Raw genomic sequence first — 19,482 nt, forward strand, 5'->3', positions numbered from 1 at the left:
TTTGAAATTTTAAGGATTTGTGACTATTTCTGTCACAAAAGAGCACGAGTATAATTTACAATTGTCAATATTGTCAGGACGAGCTTAGATGCAAACACTGGAATTTTTCAATTCAGAGAATACATTTTCTTTACGCCTTGTGGACTAACTTTAAATATTTTCTATTGCAACTGGTTATATATAATTATATATGACTTGAAAATTGCATTCGTTTAAAATTGAATTATTAACGAGAAACAAAATGAACAACTTATCTCTATTGTCAAAGACAATACCTATGGCCTTCTGCTTATGTCCCAATCTTATATTTAAGCATTTATAATAGATTTAAATGTCACAATCACTACACTCGATTGAGCAGAAATATAGCTTGTATAATTCGTTTATTATCATATCATTATAATTATATTATATTACAATATGTTTACATGTAACTATTTATTACGCTGATTTTCTTATTTATTAGTAATTTATGACACAGTTCTAATATAAAGGATAAAATGATGATTTTAATTAAATTCTTAGTCTTTAGAATAAAAAATAATATTCAGCTTTCATTTACATGTATAGATATTGACTTGTGTGCAAAATTGCTTTTGCTTTTACTGCGTGGTGGTGAAGTTTAGTGAAAAGAGGATGATGAAAGTCAATAGTTTTAGTATGTAAAATGTACATTAATTGACCCGATTATTTACAACCATGACACTTTAAAACACAAAAAGTTGATAAGACATAAGGCAAGAAACAGAAGAAAAACTAAACAATAATAATTACAAAACTGAATACAACAATATTTCAGTACAAACATGGTTGATCTAAAACGAATTTATTTAGCACGATTTGGATGTTAAAGATTATTCGTGCTAAATTTCCTGCGGGTGCACAGAGGCATCAGCAATTGAAAGTATAAAAACTATTATAAAATTTTAGTGTTTCCTTATCATTAAAACAAAATATAAATTAAATGATTAGTTTAGCATTTAATAAATATAAAAATTTTTAAGCGATTCTTAAAAATTTGAAACGAATGACAAATAACATAATTTGAATCACAGTGATTACAGTCGTACGTGAAATAACTTCGAGTAAATGAAACACATTTCCATTTTACAAAGAAGTTTTATTGCAGAATTTATGCGAATGGAATCGAATTTTAAGAATTCTTAGAAACAAATATAACAATTTCTGATAAATTTAAATATATTTTCTGTTTATAAAATAAATTATATAATAGAATATTTAATTGTAGCAATTTGCCCAAATGTAATTTCCGAAAATATGTAACTAAGATTTTATAGGATAACGCCGTAACACTTCAGAATTGTCAGGACGAGCTTAGATTCAAACACTGGAATTTTTCAATTCAGAAAATACACTTCCTTTGCGCTTTGTGGACTAACTTCAATTATTTTCCATAGGAACTTGTTATATATGGTTATATACTGCTTGAAAATTGCATTCGTTTAAAATTAGTTTATTAATGAAAAACAAAATGAATAAATTATCCAATTGTCCAAGAAAATACTTATTTTTGTTAACCACAGAAGAAATTTTTGAATTAAGTGAACGTGAATTTAACAATTTTGACAGTTGCAATTTAACAAAAGGTTACATCCCTTTGGTCAATAAACGAGTGTAATAAACATACTTGAAATATAACTTAGTTAGAGAGTTTTTTCGAATTATTACTGACAATAACGAAATAAATCGCGTACTTAATTCATATAAAAAGATTTTTGACAATCAAACGTGACAATTAAATGTTAAGCAAATTCAAAATATTTCTGAAGAGTGTTATTTTTAAAACAATTCAAATGTGCTTAAAGTTGTGTTTTGTCTTATATAATACAAGGTATTTTAAATTCAAAATTGTTTAGTCAGCCAATAGCGTATTAATAGTAAACAGTTTAAACATAATACCTAATTGACGTAAGAGGATCGCCAGTATATTTGCTCGTACGAACACTTTCAATTATTTAAAAATTGTTTCGTTCTTAAATTTAAATTTAACAGAACTTTTCGTACTGTATGCCTTTTTATCAAAAACAATGGTTAACGTAATGACAAAAAAGAAAACACAATGCAATTTACTTACCAGCTGAAAGCAATTCAAAGTATAATAATTATAACAGCACCATAAATACACTGTGCATTTAAATTATTTTTCGACTAACACTGTTTCTATAGGAACTATACAATAAATACATAAATATTAAATTAAAGGTAAAAAATATTTGATAAAATTACAAAAAAATTAAACATATGTTAATTTTTACATGTAAATCGTACAAAGTAAGACCAAATAAATGTTTTTACATACATTTATTGAACTTTTAAGTCGAAGTATATTTCTCATTGTTACTTTTAACAATGCACATGATTGCAATCTGCCGTTTATCATCAAAAATTATACCAGCTGTAATATATACGATATTCTACTAATTAAAGACACAAATAGACCAAGATTTATTTATTATTTTAAGAAATTTCTTCTGATATATAAAAATTTTTACTTGCATATTCCGAAAGATCTGTCACCAATCAAAGTTCGATGCCGAAAGCACAAAACAGAGCAATTTATAATTCGGATGTGTCGATTCTGAAGCAGAATAACCAAACTACGAATCAATGTGGAACCACATAATAGAATTAAAACGTAAATAGAAAAATAATAGAATATGACAAACGAATTGATTTTTCTCTTCATATCGTTAACCTTTATCTACCAAAATTTAATGTTATCAATTTTTCAAATATCCAAACCTCCCGGCAACCTATCCTTTTGTTTTCGGCTGTAACCCTTTTTAATTCCACACTTCTTATTTCAATTCCGAGTGAATTTCTGTGTTTTTCTGTAATTATTGTAAATTCTCAGGTTAATAAATGTATATTTCTGTAATAAATATTATTGTTTTTAGCTGGAACAAAGCTTTTATAATAATATTAGCGTGTGTGTGCCCGTCCGTTATCTGGTGCAATCTTTGATGTATTTGCTAACTGAACATATAGCAAGAAAGTTACTATAAAAATTCATTAAATAAATCTAGTAGTGTTTTATTAGTTAAATTAATGTCAAAAATGTTTATCATATCATCTCTATATGTATACTAGAAGCTAAGTTTTCTGTTCCCATCGGACCTGGAACCGATACGTTATAAATAAGCTGCTAGTAAGTTACATAAAGTCGAAGGAAGTTCTACAATACTTACCTGCAAAAGATAACCCTTCAGCTTTACCTGAGCACTCAGCATTAATTCCAAAAAATAGTTAACCGACGTCCCAATTAACTGTATGAAAAAAACCCGGTTTTGAACGAAAGTCAATTTATTTAAATTCAAATATTTTCCCTTGAAAGATGTTATAGAGATGACTAGCACGACTCTGTCGCTACCAGGAAAAGTATGATGTACAGGGGCACGTCACTTCTAATTGAAAGCGGATAACATACATTGTAAGTTAAATAAATTTAAAAAATATGGTTAAAATTTGCAGCTTGGCATTCTGATAATTTACAACAGATAATTGCTCCTTATTTATTTGATCATTATGTAAATTTAGATAATGAAAATAAAAATACTCTAGAAATTAATCCAATTTATAATGATAAATTAAGGATGTGTAAAAAACAGGCTAACAAAACATACGAAACGTACATATGACGAAAGTACAGTACCTGCCATTTATATTAGAATTTATCAAAAACATGACTTATTATGTGTTTACTTTGGTAAAAAGTTTTGCTTGTTTGTCTAATAATACACACATTTAAACTTTACATTTATATTCAATACAATTGAATTAAAGTTTACAGACAATGGTGCATTATACCTTTGTGAGTGACAGGTGTATTTTACTAAGGGGAAGTCTGCTGTATATAGTGTTGATTTCGGGCATTTTTCTCCAGGATAATTTTTTGAGGAGAAATATCGTCTTATAAAAGATCTGTTTGTGCCCTCTGTTAATGGGACCCGAACGCATTTGTACTTTATGCAGTATACCTCTGCTGCATTTATATAAGTTTTTTCTTAGTACTAAAATGTTTATGATTTTTATAATTGTAGACACGCTAGCTTGAAGGATAACCATGCAAAAATCAAGCCCGTTGTAAGAATAATCTCGACAACGGAGTTCGGTACAAGAAAATCGATATTAAATATAGAAAGATTCAAGGTTGGAGGCCCTATTAACTATATTCTAACTTTTAATTTGGACCGTAAGTCACGTTATTTCAATTCAAATATTCACTCCAGAACGAAGTTTTATGATAGGCATGACTCTACTGTTAAAAGGAAAAGTATGATAAACAAGCAATATAACAAGTAAGACAAGCAAAATAATAGAAGAAAGATATAGTAAGAAACAGAACAAAAAATTGTGTCAAAGTTTGACAAACGTGCAAAAAGGTGTATTTTGTTCGAGTATGTTGAAGTGCTAAAAGATATAAATGCTGGGACAGAACTACAGATAATATTAACGTAAGTCTTCACGTTGATCTTCAAAAAAGAGTGTTTTTTTCAAATGAACGAAGTACGAAAAACAGAAATTAAGAAACCGAGGTAGAGGCATATATCGAAATAAACGACAAAGAGACTACAAGCAGACAAGTAGACAGTTCTGACACAACAAGTGAAGGTAAGAGTAAAAGTGAAATTAACATTGATCTGCAAGTTCAAGATGTCACGTGCATAGAATATTAACGAGCACTTCAGCAAGAGGGAAAAGTACAAGAACAAAGATTAACCAGAATAAGAAAAGGAAATCAATCATGTTCACGTTATAATGAATCAATGTGAAAATTGAGCATAACTAAAAGACTAGAGAAGACAACGAAAAGGAATGAAGCAGAAAAAGAGAGGGAATCCTTTAAAATAAATCCAGAATTTAAAAGAAATCAAACATGATGAAGTGTTGATCATTGAACAAAATGACACAGTATTACTTAAATATGAAATTTTAATCGAGAAAGTTACGACATCGTTAGTATAACCGAGTACAAAGCAGGTCTAGTAGTGAGAAAATGCTAACAATTTGAAAACATTGAATATACAAACGGGTTTGCACCTGTCGTAAGCTCACGACAGTAAGGACTATTAAAGCTCCTAAGACAAGTTCCAGAATAAATTTGATTTATGCCGCGTATTTTTTAGAAGTATCGTAAGAGTGGTTTACTTTTCAAATTATTCGTACAGTTTAACTAGTGGGTTCAACCCACCGATATCTACAAAATAAAATGACACGCTACAAAAAGGGCATTACACATTACTGAAAAAGTATTCAATGTCGGATCATCGCTTATACCAGGTGACGTTGTTTGCAATCGCACCTTACGTGCCTGAAGACAAAAAGGTTCCTTGATTTTAATGCCGAGTTATGATCGACTTACGACAAAGTTGCGTCGGATAGATAAATATTGATCATTAGTTTTTTTTGTAATTGCACAATAGGCTAGAGGTCATGACTTATATGTTGTTTGTTGACAATGAAATCTGGACCATCCTTAGGTGGTCTAGATTTACAGTTGACAGGTGAAAATTAGGGACAGGGCAATTCACACAAAGCGTGCCACAAGTGTCATATTGCACGAGCGCTCCTAGTTCTACCGTTCGACTTGTGTTTGTCATTCATAAAAAATTTATAATATAAATAGTATTATTTTCTCAGAGTTTCGAAATTGTATTGCATAAATATAAATTAATTTAATTTTTAAACAAAGGAATTCATATTAATTTTCTGTCAGAATAACGCGTGTAGAACAATTCAGTGTAAGAGATAATGCATAAAAGACAAAAATAAATGCTTAAATTCAAATTTAATTTCCTTCAAATATTTTAGTTACATTTCAATTTAAAGAAGAATTTCACACTTATTCGTGTAAATATTCAAAATTTAGCTGGACAACCCGCTACATAACAATTGTTGAAACAGCAAACCTAACTCTTGGTACATGACGCAAAACTGTAAAACAGAAATAAAATTTATAACTCTATTTATTTTTTTTAATTTAATAAATTTTACTCTTGTTTTTTGATACTTGTAATAAAAACTTACATGAAATCCGTCATAATATACTACGAACTTTTCTTTGTTTTTGTGTAAACATTTATCTAATGCTTTTAACTGCTATAAAAATATAAATTACGAAAATTAATTTTTACCTGTTTAAAAAATAACTTAATTTTTTATTCAGAAAATTAAGAAAAACTCTAGCAACGGGTCGTATAACTTTTTCAGTTCTTATGACATTTTCTATAAAAAGTTCCTTATATGGTTAATTATTATAAAACTGGAAAAAAAAACTTAATTTTGAGCGTTGTGGTTAGTTTCATGAAAGTTGTAGTTGCAACTAATGTATAAATTCTCGTGTTGTCAAGTGTTTCAAAATTAACAGTGTTTTAATGCACGAAATCCCATTCGAGATAAGACAGGTGTCCTCCTTCCTCTACGATTTTCATATGTCGTCACGACGTTCATCCTTCTAGCTCTATTATCGAGCTTAAGGAAGAAAGAGACGAGACAAACAGACACCAGTGGGAACTTACAAGTGTTACAATAATTGGGTTGTAATTCGGATGTGAAAATTACAACCCAATTAACATAAAGTAAACACATTTAATATAAAAGAAATGTAATATGAACACTTATTACTTTATTATTTATTGAAGTATATATTTAAAAAAATTTTTTATTTTAATTTTTCATACCTCTTCTGTGGCAATCTGGCAGAGATACTTTTGTATGTCATGCGGTGTTTCTTTACCAGTTATTTTCATAAGACATTCTTTAAAGCTTTTACTATTCTAAGCATAATAAATGAGATTTTTATTCAAAACATTTCTAAAATTTCTACGTAAATAATCAATATACTTTACCTCTTCACCAAGGATTACATCAAGACAGAAGTCGAAACAATCTATTTTGAACATAGCTATAAAAAGTAATAAAATTAATATTTTTGTATGAGTTTTTCACATTCCTATTATTGCTTACTGAAGAGCTGTTGAAAACTTTTTATTATTTAAATAACACCGGTTTAAAATTATATAAATTGAAACTATGATGTGAATTTAGGGAAATAAAAACAAATTCCAGCGAATTGTTGCTTAAGTTTACCAGTAAAAAATTGAAAACTGTGTATGACGCCATCTGATATAATACTCTATCAATAAGACTTTTTATGTAATTAAGCATTAGAAAATGGCAAAAAGCTTAATAAACAGTAAAAATAAGATTTATTAAAAAAAAATTGAAAATTCCTCATTAAGGGCTATTCCTCTGTAAATATGATATAAAACCAACTCTATCTTCCCCCCTCACTACCTTTAACCGCCAAAGTTAAACAGAAATTATGGCCTTTAAACGTAAACCTCTCAAAACATTTCAGAAATTATTTATAAAAACCACAGGAGTTATTAAGCTTGAAAACGTGTGAACAAAATCGTACACTGTAATTAAGTTACTGTGTGTGTATGTGTACATACACAAGGACTGATTACATAAGGTAACAGTAGTGTATCGTTGGTACCGTGTGTGCACGTAGAACAGAAAAAGAATATCTTACTGCAGTACTGATCAAGAATATACTGTTTAAATTCCTGGTAGTCATCGTTGTCACGGTCGTGGTTGTCATGGTCACCCCAACCCATTGTAAACAAGAGGGATAAAATGAAAATTGAAAATATTCCTTTCATCGTGGTGACTTCGTTTTTTCTTTTCTTCCTGTAATATTAAAAGGTTATGATTAATATCCCTTATTTACAATAAATATGCTTGTAAGACTTTAATATTAATGTTCTTCATTAATAAATTTGTAAATAACTAACTAGGAAATGATTTAAACATATTTCATGTAGACAGAGCCTTACAAAAAGAGAGCTAACATTTTAAATTGCCGACGTTCTGTTAATTTTAAAAATAATTAGTGTTTATTAAGTCCAACTCCTCTGGTCCTCTTGACACACGAATGGATTTTCTCTCATCGCACCATTTACTTTCAACAACACCATACCCAAATACAGAAACCTCTATGCAGAATTGAGAAAATTTAGACAAAAGACGTACGAGTTATTAATAAATTAGTCAGAAAACCTCACAGGAGCGGCCCCTGATGAAAGCTACTGAATTGTTCAGTCATTAGATTGACAGAATTTCTTAAAAAGAAAACGCACACAAAAAATAATAATAAATAAACAGAAAAAAAACATAAAGAATGTCTTGTCTGGTGTACTAAAAGAGAGAAGAATGTTACTGCAACCTGTATATATTTGTACATAGATGACTGTACATTGCAGTTCCGGTGGAATGGTGTCTTTACAACCAATTATAACACCCTCATTTGAAGTAGAGAGAAGGCCATCGTTCTCGGGCTTCCGATCACAGTGTTTTAAACTACACCTATCTAAATTGTATTTAAATTACATCGAGATTGAACTTACCTTTTAACAGTGAATAATTAGTCGAACGAGGTGAAATCGCTTCAATTTATAACGAGAAGTCATGTAACCCTATAACTTCATTTTCAAGTGGCGAATACTGACGTCATCGACAGGTTTTCTGCTACGCATTCTTTCCTTTCCTCCCATACACTGAATTAAATTAATAAATAATTATTATTCATAATTTCAAAAATTTATTCAATTTATTAAAATATAGATAAGGAAGATAGGTAATATGACTTATCTTCGTATAAAATGTCGAAATATGTATGTATGTAGCTAAGGTATGAAACTTTATACCTTAAATACGTTCTGCAACAAATATGCGAAGGATAATACACGACATTCTAGAAAAAGTTTTGTTGCTTCCCCCCTCTAACGATCCTAAATCTCACCTTCTATTAATACATGTATGTTTGTTAGGTAAAATGGTCAACGTATTTCATATGTTTGGACATTCGAAAAATAATACCGAATATTTAGGTCAATTAACGTATATTTTAGTTATAATACAGTTGTTTCTATCACCGCTCTCACCCCTCAATAGACAGAACAAAGCAGGGCATACGCAGCTAGTATTATTATAACATTAACACTTCTATAAAATAATTTTTTATGTAAGTCTAGTTCAGTAAAAAATGCGATGTCACCCGGATTATCTGTTAGCCAGTGTTCATAAATATTCGAAAAAGTAATTTTTAAAATTTATTTGAAAGTACAAATAAAGAAAAATTATATTTCTCTTACAGACAATACATATAAAATGTGTCTTTTATCCAGACATCGTTTCTCACGCAGTTGAGGGATAAGACAATTCCACGAGGGATAAGAGAAATATATATTTTTTTTTATTTGTATTTAATCGTCCTGGCTTATTTTAAAAATTTATTTGAAAGTTTTTAGATTTTAGCTACAACCACCTGTACACAAGTATGCATTGCACCTGTTTAAAAATCTAGACAAAAAACAAATGTACCTGATTAAAATGTTAGTTGCAGCATCATTTAGTTTGAAATTATTTAAATATTTTATTATTTTGGACCTTTAAAAATATGTATTTATTCATTTTTTGTTTTACGGCAAGGCTAAACGTGTGAATGTCCCTCAGGAATGGACTTTTATTAAAAAAATGGCTGCTATTTAACCGTTACCAACCTGTAAGGGGCCGTCCATAAATTACGTAAAGGCGATTTCGGCTATTCTAGACCTCCACCCACCTCTGAGTAAGAAATCGTAAGAAATCCTCGACCCCCACTCACCCCAAAATACGTTACGTAATTTATGGACGGCCCCTAATACCTACATTGTTCAAGGGCGAACAGAGGATCCGAGCATATATGAAGATTTGCGTATACTTAAAGCATTATTTATTTTTAATAATTAGCGAAGAAATTCGATCTGGTTGGCAATGTCACGTATTGTTAATTAGAGATCTTGAAGTTGAAATTTGTTTAAAATACGAAATAATTAATGTGAATAAAGCGATATAAACCATGCACACGATTATTGTAAGGTATATTCTCAGTTGACGATATTTTGTCATTTGGAATAATGGTTAATTTTTAAAAAAATTCTCTCTTGTTTGCTAGCACTCTATCGCATATAATTGTGTAAATTGTGTTTTACATAAGTTCAGTCAGATGGCGCCATTTATCAGTTTACACGTAATTTTTCAGGAGGGAAATTGTGAGTGTCTGAGTTTTTGGGCTACATTGTGTTTTCCGTGTTGTGTCGTGACATCCTGGTTGTCGCCTTTCTTTTCACCTACCTGACGACTAACTGTCAACTCTTACGCCTGAGAACAAACCCTCTGTTTAGTTCTCAGGCGCGTAAATGACGCATTCTCACTACCTTCGACCTAAGTTGCATCGACAAAAAACAGCACCGCGAGATTTTCGTCAGTTGCCGCCAGGTAGACAGATCCCGAAGTTTCCTTTTCCCCGAGTGCGCCATTTTTCCTTGTGTATGTGCCTGGATTTCGCCGCCGTGCGTCGTACGCCGTATATTTGGATTAATCTCCAGCTTTACAAATACTATCATCGCCTCTACAAACTTCGCCACTCTACGCACCTACGAATTGGATTGACTAACGCTCCAACAAGGTATTTATCGCCACGCGAACTTTATGTAGACTCTCTTAGAATCGCGACGTTAAACCTAGTTCCCCTTGATTATGTACATCCGTCATGTTCACTGTAAATAAACGTTGTGCTTTAGTTAACAAAGCCTCTGTTACTTCCGGGGCATTGTCCCACCCTCTATCCCGAATCCGATCGCTCCGTAACGCGACCGCTCGCGCGTCCGACCTTTGAAACGCCGCGGCTTCCGTGTCCCGTGAGACACGGTGGTGTCAGTCCTGACGAGGCATCAAGGAGGTGCCGATCCCCCAGTCACAAAATGTTAAACAGATTGTAATTGTTTTTTTTGCTTTTTGTATTACTATGTTTTAATATTTCTATTATCAAACTTATTAGTTTTTAAGAAATGTAAATTTTTTTATTCTTGGTTTGTTTTTGTACAGATTAATCCTGTTAATTTATTAATATATAAATTGATCAAAATTAAAATTATGGAAAGAAAAACAAAAAATTTACCGCATTTTTGCATGATATAATTCGTATACTTTTGCGTGTTTAAATCGAAGATATGGCTGAAGGTATCCAAGAATTCTGAACAAGAAGAGACTACGGTTGTATCATTTGGTTGATCAAATTGTCAACCTAATCGATACAACAGGACTAGGAGATGTAGACAGGTAGGATACTAAAGAGTTACTGCAGGTTTTTGGAAAGATCCTTACCAATGACGACCTTCGAAAACTGGCAGAATAAGAAATTCACGGAGATCTGGAAAATAGAGATTCTGAAAAATGAAGAACCCAAATAATCTCTATAGATTTTCTCAGTAAAAGTTTAGTGATAATAACCGAAATCAAATTGATCAAATTGTAGCGAATGATCCAGACTTTGAAAGGAGTGCATATATGTTTATGTGTTATTTAACATATATTATTATTATGCACATTAATCTAATAACAACCTAAAGTAAAATCTGTTTATTTTTTATTGCGTGTATTTTCCTCTCTCTATTTACTCTGTGTTAAAATGACCTAGTTTAACGCTATTTAGTTTAGCGCTTTGTTTTCTTGGAACGTATCCCCCGCGTTAAACGTGGTCTTGCTGTAATTTTTAACCTCAATAATAAATAATAAATCTATATTTTTTGTTTTCACGTTGACTTTTACCACTGCCTGTTTTAGTGCTGTTGAATTATTCTACAACAATATCTCCAACTTCTGGATGGAAGTTGGAGATATTGTTGTGTCCTTCTGCTGCGGAGTCTCGACAACATCCGTGTCCTGTACTGTTGCCACATTTTTCTGTATTTTTCCCGAGGATTTGGAAAGAACCCAGAAATATTCGCTCACAGGTCCTTGACTTCAGAGAGCGTATTTGAGAGTGAGGGTTGTGGAGGAGTCGCGGGTCGATCGACCTCTGCTTCTCTTGCTGTGTCTATTGTGTCTAGCCGACTTTGTTGGAGTGACTCTAGGATTAATTACATCTCAGAAATCAACGAACTCCACTTGCGGTTGTACTGCGGTTCGGGAATTTTAACTGTGTCTATTGCGTCAGTATTTTTCCCTCCTGCATCGGGTGGCACAAATTTCATCCTAGTGATCGCAGGCTTCATCCAATTGGCAGGAGTGTGCAATCTTTTCCTGGAATTAACGTGCTGCACTATAAAATCTACAGGACTCGTTTTTGCTATTATTCTATAAAGACCGTGCCATCTTGGGGATAATTTTCATTTTAATCCCATGGGGATAGCTACCTTATTGACAAAGACTGTATCGCCGATTCGAAATTTGTATTACTTATGTTTACGTTGATAATAAGTATTCCTATCTTTCGTGGCTTTTTCCGCGTGTTCATGAGCTATTTTGTGGGCTGAGGCTAATTCTGGCTCTTAGATCGGTCGCAAAATTTTCGCTTACATCCTATCGGGGTCTATTGGGTTCAGTGACAATGTCGAATAAAAACGTCGGGTCAAGTCCGTATAAAAAAGAAAGAATTTCATTCGTGCTCGAATGCATGGTAGTATTGTACGCGAAAAGAGCATAGGAGATCATTTCATCCCAATTGCGCTGATCCGCATCAACATAATGAGTCAATATATCTATTAAGGTTTTATTAAGGTCTTCGACCATGCCATTACATTGGGGGTGATACCCTGTCGTAAGGAGTCTTACTACGTGCAACATTTCGCAGACCTCGTTCCTGACCTTGGAAACAAAGTTGGATCCTCTATCCGTAAGTAACTGTTTTGGAACCGAATGTCTTAGAATAATTTGTGTTACGAACGCTTTTGCCACCGTTTTGGCAGTGATGCCAGGCAAAGGAACTGCTTCTGCACATCTAGAAAAATGGTTTATAAAAACTAACAAATATTTGTGTCCGTTACGAGTAGTGGGGTGTGGACGAAAGAAACAGCTAAAAAATTTGAGAATAAAACAGCGAATAGTTTATTCTGGTCAGTTGAAAAAGGTAGTTGCTTTCGATATTGTTGCACTGATCTGTTATAAGCAATAGGACTTATTGCGGAGGTCGAGGCCGAAGTTTTAAACGCGTAAACGTGTACGTCGGACGTTCGGCGCCGCTTTCCTCTAAGCCTAGAAGTTTGACAATGGCGTTGAAAAAGTCATTGGAATTATACTTGACATTGTAAAAGCGATTTTCAAACTTCTAGGCTTACAGGAAAGCGGCGCCGAACGTCCGACGTACACGTTTACGCGTTTAAAACTTCGGCCTCGACCTGGCTAATATCTGTCTAATTCCGTCTAGAAAGCTACAATTTTTTAAAGTAATGTAGTATTTAGATTAAGTAAAATCTAAGTAATATAGCAAATTAATCGGATGTTAAAAATATGTTTATTTAGTCGTTTACAATCTATAATTGAATTATTACTCTTTTAGCTCTATTACGTATAAAAGAAAAAAAGTATGGCAATCGGTCAATAATCGACTCCTGGAAGATTTATATATTTTTATGCTCGGGGGGCTTAAAAAATCAAGAAATTTACAAGAATTTTTCTCATGCAATTCATCTTTACTTTCAAAATGTAGCTTATGCTAAATTATAATAATTAAAAATATAAAAGTTTTTAAAAATAAAATATCATAACAGATTGTACCAGTCTAGTTTTTTTACTATATATATACTTTAATGCGGGTAGCAGAGGGGGCAATTGGGACACCTGCCCTCATCTGATATTGTATCGGTAATATTCATAACGAATAGGGTGAGAAATAAACAAAATAACATATGTTTGGTCAGAGGGAAAGCAGTGTAAATGCAGATGTGTAAATCAGGTATAGTTTCATCTTTGATTTTTAAGTCAACTGTTGAATCTGCATAATAATTATTTACGTTGTGAAATACTAAATGTTTACCATTATATTTTATATAAAGCGTATTTTCGTGTGAATACTTATTCTAGTTATTTAGTTAAAACTTACTTATTTTGAAGACCTCTTCGTTATTTGTATTATTGTTTTATGATTCAAATTATTCTTTCATTCTTTACATTCCTGTTTCAGAGTTAAACTTCGACTTATCAAATGCACTAACCTTAGCATTTGTAATAATTTTATCACCAAAATTTAAACTTTGACTAATTTATAGACATTAATAGCATTGATTTGGACAAAAGCAAACCAAAAATAGAAAACATTTACATTTATTAGAAACTAATAAGTTTGATAATAAAATTAAAAAAATAAAGAAAAATGCTGATAGAAATATTTAAAAAGTAGTAATACAACAAAAGTACAGATACAATCTGTTTAACATTTCCTTCCTGAAAAATTACACGTAAACTGATAAACGGAGCCATCTAATTGAACATACGTGAAACACAGTTCACACAATTATGTGTTTTCGAAAAAATGTTTGTTTAGATAATAGAATTTGACCCCAGGGGTTATGGATATGGTCTTCGAATTTCACCTCTATAGAAAGAAAGTAACAATCGAGACACCATAATAAAAGACTATCAAACCATTTAGATTAATTATTCGAAAATAAAAAAAGTCCTTTGAAATTTTCGGATTTCTAGGCCCAAGAAGAATTTACTCGTGTGTAAAAAGTCGCATGGCGCTCGCCATATAAAAGATAGGCACAATACGCAAGAAATAATCGACGAGTTTCTCTTAAATCGCTTCTTCCTGTTGGAAACTACAAGTTTTGATTTTTAACATTTTTGCAAGTGTGTGGATAGGCTATTCTGTAGTAACATGTGAAACGTTCATCTGAACACAATCATCATATGCAATTATCACTTTTTCCGTTTCAGCAAGTATTGCCTAACACAACATTTCGCATTTTTGGCACAGAGGACTTTCGAACTTGAAGAATTAAAAACGGTTCTACTATATCTATGGCTGTTTCTGTATATTGTGAAAGATTTTGTGTAGTTAATTTGTACGACATTTCAGCTTTTTATGTTTCACTAATTATACTTTATGTCGGCTTTTATATAGCATTCTTACTTACGTAGATTATATTTTAAAAATATAAGTAATCGGGTTTAAAATTTTAGCGTTATTTGATTAATCTTCGATTTGTGGAAAAAAATTTAATCACAGTCCGAGTAGATGGAATCACTAAGCACAAGTAGTTAGTGGTAGATTGGTTCCTGGCTAAGTTTGACAAACGTGCAAAAAAGTGTATTTTGTTCGAGTATGTTGAAGTGCTAAAAGATATAAATGCTGGGACAGAACTACAGATAATATTAACGTAAGTCTTCACGTTGATCTTCAAAAAAGAGTGTTTTTTTCAAATGAACGAAGTACGAAAAACAGAAATTAAGAAACCGAGGTAGAGGCATATATCGAAATAAACGACAAAGAGACTACAAGCAGACAAGTAGACAGTTCTGACACAACAAGTGAAGGTAAGAGTAAAAGTGAAACCAACATTGATCTGCAAGTTCAAGATGTCACGTGCATAGAATATTAACGAGCATTTCAGCAAGAGGGAAAAGTACAAGAACAAAGATTAACCAGAATAAGAAAAGGAAATCAATCATGTTCACGTTATAATGAATCAATGTGAAAATTGAGCATAACTAAAAGACTAGAGAAGACAACGAAAAGGAATGAAACAGAAAAAGGGAGGGAATTCTTTAAAATAAATCCAAAATTTAAAAGAAATCAAACATGATAAAGTGTTGATCATTGAACAAAATGACACAGTATTACTTAAATATGAAATTTTAATCGAGAAAGTTACGACATCGTTAGTATAACCGAGTACAAAGCAGGTCTAGTAGTGAGAAAATGCTAACAATTTGAAAACATTGAATATACAAACGGGTTTGCACCTGTCGTAAGCTCACGACAGTAAGGACTATTAAAGCTCCTAAGACAAGTTCCAGAATAAATTTGATTTATGCCGCGTATTTTTTAAAAGTATCGTAAGAGTGGTTTACTTTTCAAATTATTCGTACAGTTTAACTAGTTGGTTCAACTCATTGATATCTACAAAATGGGGTGACAAGCTACAAAAAGGGCATTACACATTACTGAAAAAGTATTCAATGTCGGATTATCGCTTATACCAGGTGACGTTGTTTGCAATCGCACCTTACGTGCCTGAAGACAAAAAGGTTTCTTGTTTTTAATGCCGAGTTATGATCGACTTACGACGAAGTTGCGTCGGACAATAGATAAATATTGATTATTAGTTTTTTTTTGTAATTGCACAATAGGCTAGAGGTCATGACTTATATGTTGTTTGTTGACAATGAAATCTGGACCCCCCTTGAAAATTAGGGAAAGAGCAATTGACACAAAGCGTGCCACAAGTGTCATAATGCACGAGCGCTCCTAGTTCTACCGTTCGAAGTGTGTTTGTCATTCGTAAATATTTTATTATATAAATAGTATTATTTTTTCAGAGTTTCGAAATTGTATTGCATAAATATATATTAATTTAATTTTTAAACAAAGGAATTTATATTAATTTTCTGTTAGAATAACGCGTGTAGAACAATTCAGTGTAAGAGATAATGCATAAAAAACAAAAATAAATGCTTAAATTCAAATTTAATTTCCTTCAAATATTTTAGTTAAATTTCAATTTAAAGAAGAATTTCACACTTATTCGTGTAAATATTCAAAATTTAGATGGAAAACCAGCTACAGAATAATTCTGGATACGCCAAACATAACAGTCGGTAAAGCATGCACATCTGCAAAACAGAAATAAAATTTATAACTCTATTTATTTTTTTTAATTTAATAAATTTTACTCTTGTTTTTTGATACTTGTAATAAAAACCTACATGAAATCCATCATAATATACTACGAACTTTTCTTTGTTTCTGTGTAAACATTCATCTAATGCTTTTAACTCCTATAAAAATATAAATTATGAACATTTATTACTTTATTATTTATTGAAGTATATATTTAAAAAATTCTTTATCTTTATTTTTCATACCTCTTCTGTGGCAATCTGGCAGAGATACTCTTGTATGTCATGCGATGTTTTTTTATCAGTTATTTCCATAAGACATTCCTCAAAGCTTTTGCTATTCTAAGCATAATAAATGAGATTTTTATTTAAAACATTTCTGAAATTTCTACGTAAATAATCAATATACTTTACCTCTTCACCATAGAATAAAAAAAGACAGTAGTCTAAAGAATCTATATCGGACACATCTATAAAAAGTAATAAAATTAATATTTTTGTATGAGTTTTTCACATTCCTATTATTGCTTACTGAAGAGCTGTTGAAAACTTTTTATTATTTAAATAACACCGATATAAAATTATATAAATTGAAACTATGATGTGAATTTAGGGAAATAAAAACAAATTCCAGCGAAGTGTTGCTTAAGTTTACCAGTAAAAAATTGAAAACTGTGTATGACGCCATCTGATATGATACTCTATCAATAAGACTTTTTATAAAATTATTCATTAGAAAATGGCAAAAAGCTTAATAAAGAGTAAAGATAAGATTTATATTAAAAAAAAATTAAAAATTTCTTATTAAGTGCGATCCCTCTGTAAATATGACATATAACTATCTCTATCACCCTCACTACTTTTAATTGCCAAAGTTAAACAGAAATTATGCCCTTTAAACGTAAACTTACCAAAACATTTCAGAAATTATTTATAAAAACCACAGGAATTATTAAGCTTGAAAACGTGTGAACAAAATCGTACACCGTAATTAAGTTACTGTGTGTTTGTGTGTACATACACAAGAACTGATTACATAAGGTAACAGTAGTGTATCGTTGGTACTGTGTGTGTACGTAAAACAGTAAAAGAATATCTTACCGCAATACGGATCAATAAAATACTGTCTAAATTTGTGGTAATGATCGTGGTCCTGGTCGTCATGGTCACTCCATACCATTGTAAGCAAGAAGAATAAAATGAAAATTAAGAATATTCCTTTCATCGTGATGACTTCGTTTTTTCTTTTATTCGCTGTAATATTAAAAAGTTATCATTAATATCCCTTATTTACAATAAATATGCTTGTAAGACTTTAATATTAACGAACTTCATTATTAAATTTGTAAATAACAAACTAGTAAATGATTTAAACATATTTCATGTAGACAGAGCCTTACAAAAAGAGAGCTAACATTTTAAATTGCCGACGTTCTGTTAATTTAAAATATAATTAAACTGTTAATTAAGTACAACTCCTCTGGTCCTCTTGACACAGGAATGAATTTTCTTTCTTCGCACCCTTTACTTTCAACAACAACATACTCAAATACAGAAACCTCTGTGCAGAATTGAGAAAATTTCGACAAAAGGCGTACGAGTTATTAATAAATTGGTCAGAAAACCCCATAGGAGCAGCCCCTAATGAGAGCTACTGAATCGTTCAGTCATTAGACTGGGAGAATTTCTTTAAAAAAAATTTTACAAAATATATAAAAATAAAGAAAAAACAGAAAAGATGTTTTGTCTGGTGTGCTAAAAGAGAAAGGAATGTTACTGCAACCTGTATATATTTGTACAGTACATAGATGACTGTACATTGCAGTTCCGGTGAAAGGTGTCTTTACAACCAATAATAACACCTTTATTAGAAGTAGAGAGAAGGCCATCGGACTCGGACTTCTGATCACATTGATTTAAACTACGCCTATCTAAATTGTATTTAAATTACATCGAGATTGAACTTACCTTTCAATAGTGAATAATTAATCGAACGAGATGAAATCGTTTCAGTTTATAACGAGAAGTCATGTGACGAAAAATTTTATTTTCAAGTGGCGTATACTGACGTCATCGGCAGGTTTTCTGCTACGCATTCTTTCCTTACCTCTCATAAACTGAATTAAATTAATAAATAATTATTATTCATAATTTCAAGAATTTTTTCAGTTTATTAAAATATAGACAAAGAAGATAGGTAATATGACTTATCTTCGTATAAAATGTCAAAATATGTATGTATGTAGCTGAGGTATAAAACTTTATACCTTAAATACGTTCTGCAACAAATATGCGAAGGATAATACACGACATTCTAGAAAAAGTTTTGTTGCTTCCCCCCTCTAACGATCCTAAATCTCACCTTCTATTAATATATGTATGCTTGTTAGGTAAAATGTTTTATAGCCATCAACATATTCTATATCTTTTGACATTCGAAAAATAATACCAAATCCTTAAGTCAATTAACGTATATTTTAGTTATAATACAGTTCTTTCTATCACCGCTCTCACCCTTCAATAGACAGAACAAAGCAGGGCATACGCAGCTAGTATTATTATAACATTAACACTTCTATAAAATAATTTTTTATTTAAGTCTAGTTTAATAAAAAATGCGATGTTACCCGGATTATCTGCTAGCCAGTGTTCATAAATATTCGAAAAAGTAATTTTTTAAATTTATTTGAAAGTCTTCAGATTTTAGTTACAACCGCCTGTACACAAGTACGAATTGCACCTGTTTAAAAATCTAGACAAGAAACAAATGTACCTGATGAAAAATGTTAGTTG

At 31.3% G+C, this 19,482-nt stretch overlaps 1 protein-coding gene and 2 long non-coding RNA genes across 4 annotated transcripts in view; all 3 read right to left on the reverse strand.

Annotated features, from left to right (window-relative positions):
* LOC136968982 (uncharacterized) overlaps positions 1–8,510 on the reverse strand; it is a 38,725-nt gene extending 30,215 nt beyond the window's left edge. Inside the window, exons 1-4 of the mRNA XM_067263052.1 lie at positions 8,433–8,510; positions 7,559–7,716; positions 6,870–6,925; positions 6,702–6,797 (exon numbers count right to left, since the gene is read on the reverse strand). Coding sequence (XP_067119153.1) covers positions 6,702–6,797; positions 6,870–6,925; positions 7,559–7,688 — 282 coding nt within the window. The 5' untranslated portion in view covers positions 7,689–7,716; positions 8,433–8,510. The remainder of the gene's footprint in view (positions 1–6,701; positions 6,798–6,869; positions 6,926–7,558; positions 7,717–8,432) is intronic.
* Positions 5,791–6,098, reverse strand: LOC136968981 (uncharacterized). The gene is made up of 2 exons (XR_010879740.1): positions 6,049–6,098; positions 5,791–5,955 (listed from the first exon to the last, which is right to left on the reverse strand). It is a non-coding gene; the product is annotated as an uncharacterized lncRNA (long non-coding RNA).
* An 8,266-nt stretch (positions 8,511–16,776) lies between the features above and the next one.
* Positions 16,777–17,822, reverse strand: LOC136968983 (uncharacterized). 2 transcript variants are annotated; one of them, XR_010879742.1, is made up of 4 exons: positions 17,791–17,822; positions 17,104–17,159; positions 16,936–17,031; positions 16,777–16,848 (listed from the first exon to the last, which is right to left on the reverse strand). It is a non-coding gene; the product is annotated as an uncharacterized lncRNA (long non-coding RNA). The 2 variants fall into 2 exon arrangements; XR_010879741.1 differs by lacking the exon at positions 16,777–16,848 and having other exon boundaries at positions 16,930–17,031.
* Between the last annotated feature and the right edge of the window lie 1,660 nt (positions 17,823–19,482).

This window comes from Centruroides vittatus, unplaced genomic scaffold (assembly GCF_030686945.1).
Source record: "Centruroides vittatus isolate TY-2023 unplaced genomic scaffold, ASM3068694v2 contig_166, whole genome shotgun sequence".
NCBI lineage: Eukaryota > Metazoa > Arthropoda > Arachnida > Scorpiones > Buthidae > Centruroides > Centruroides vittatus.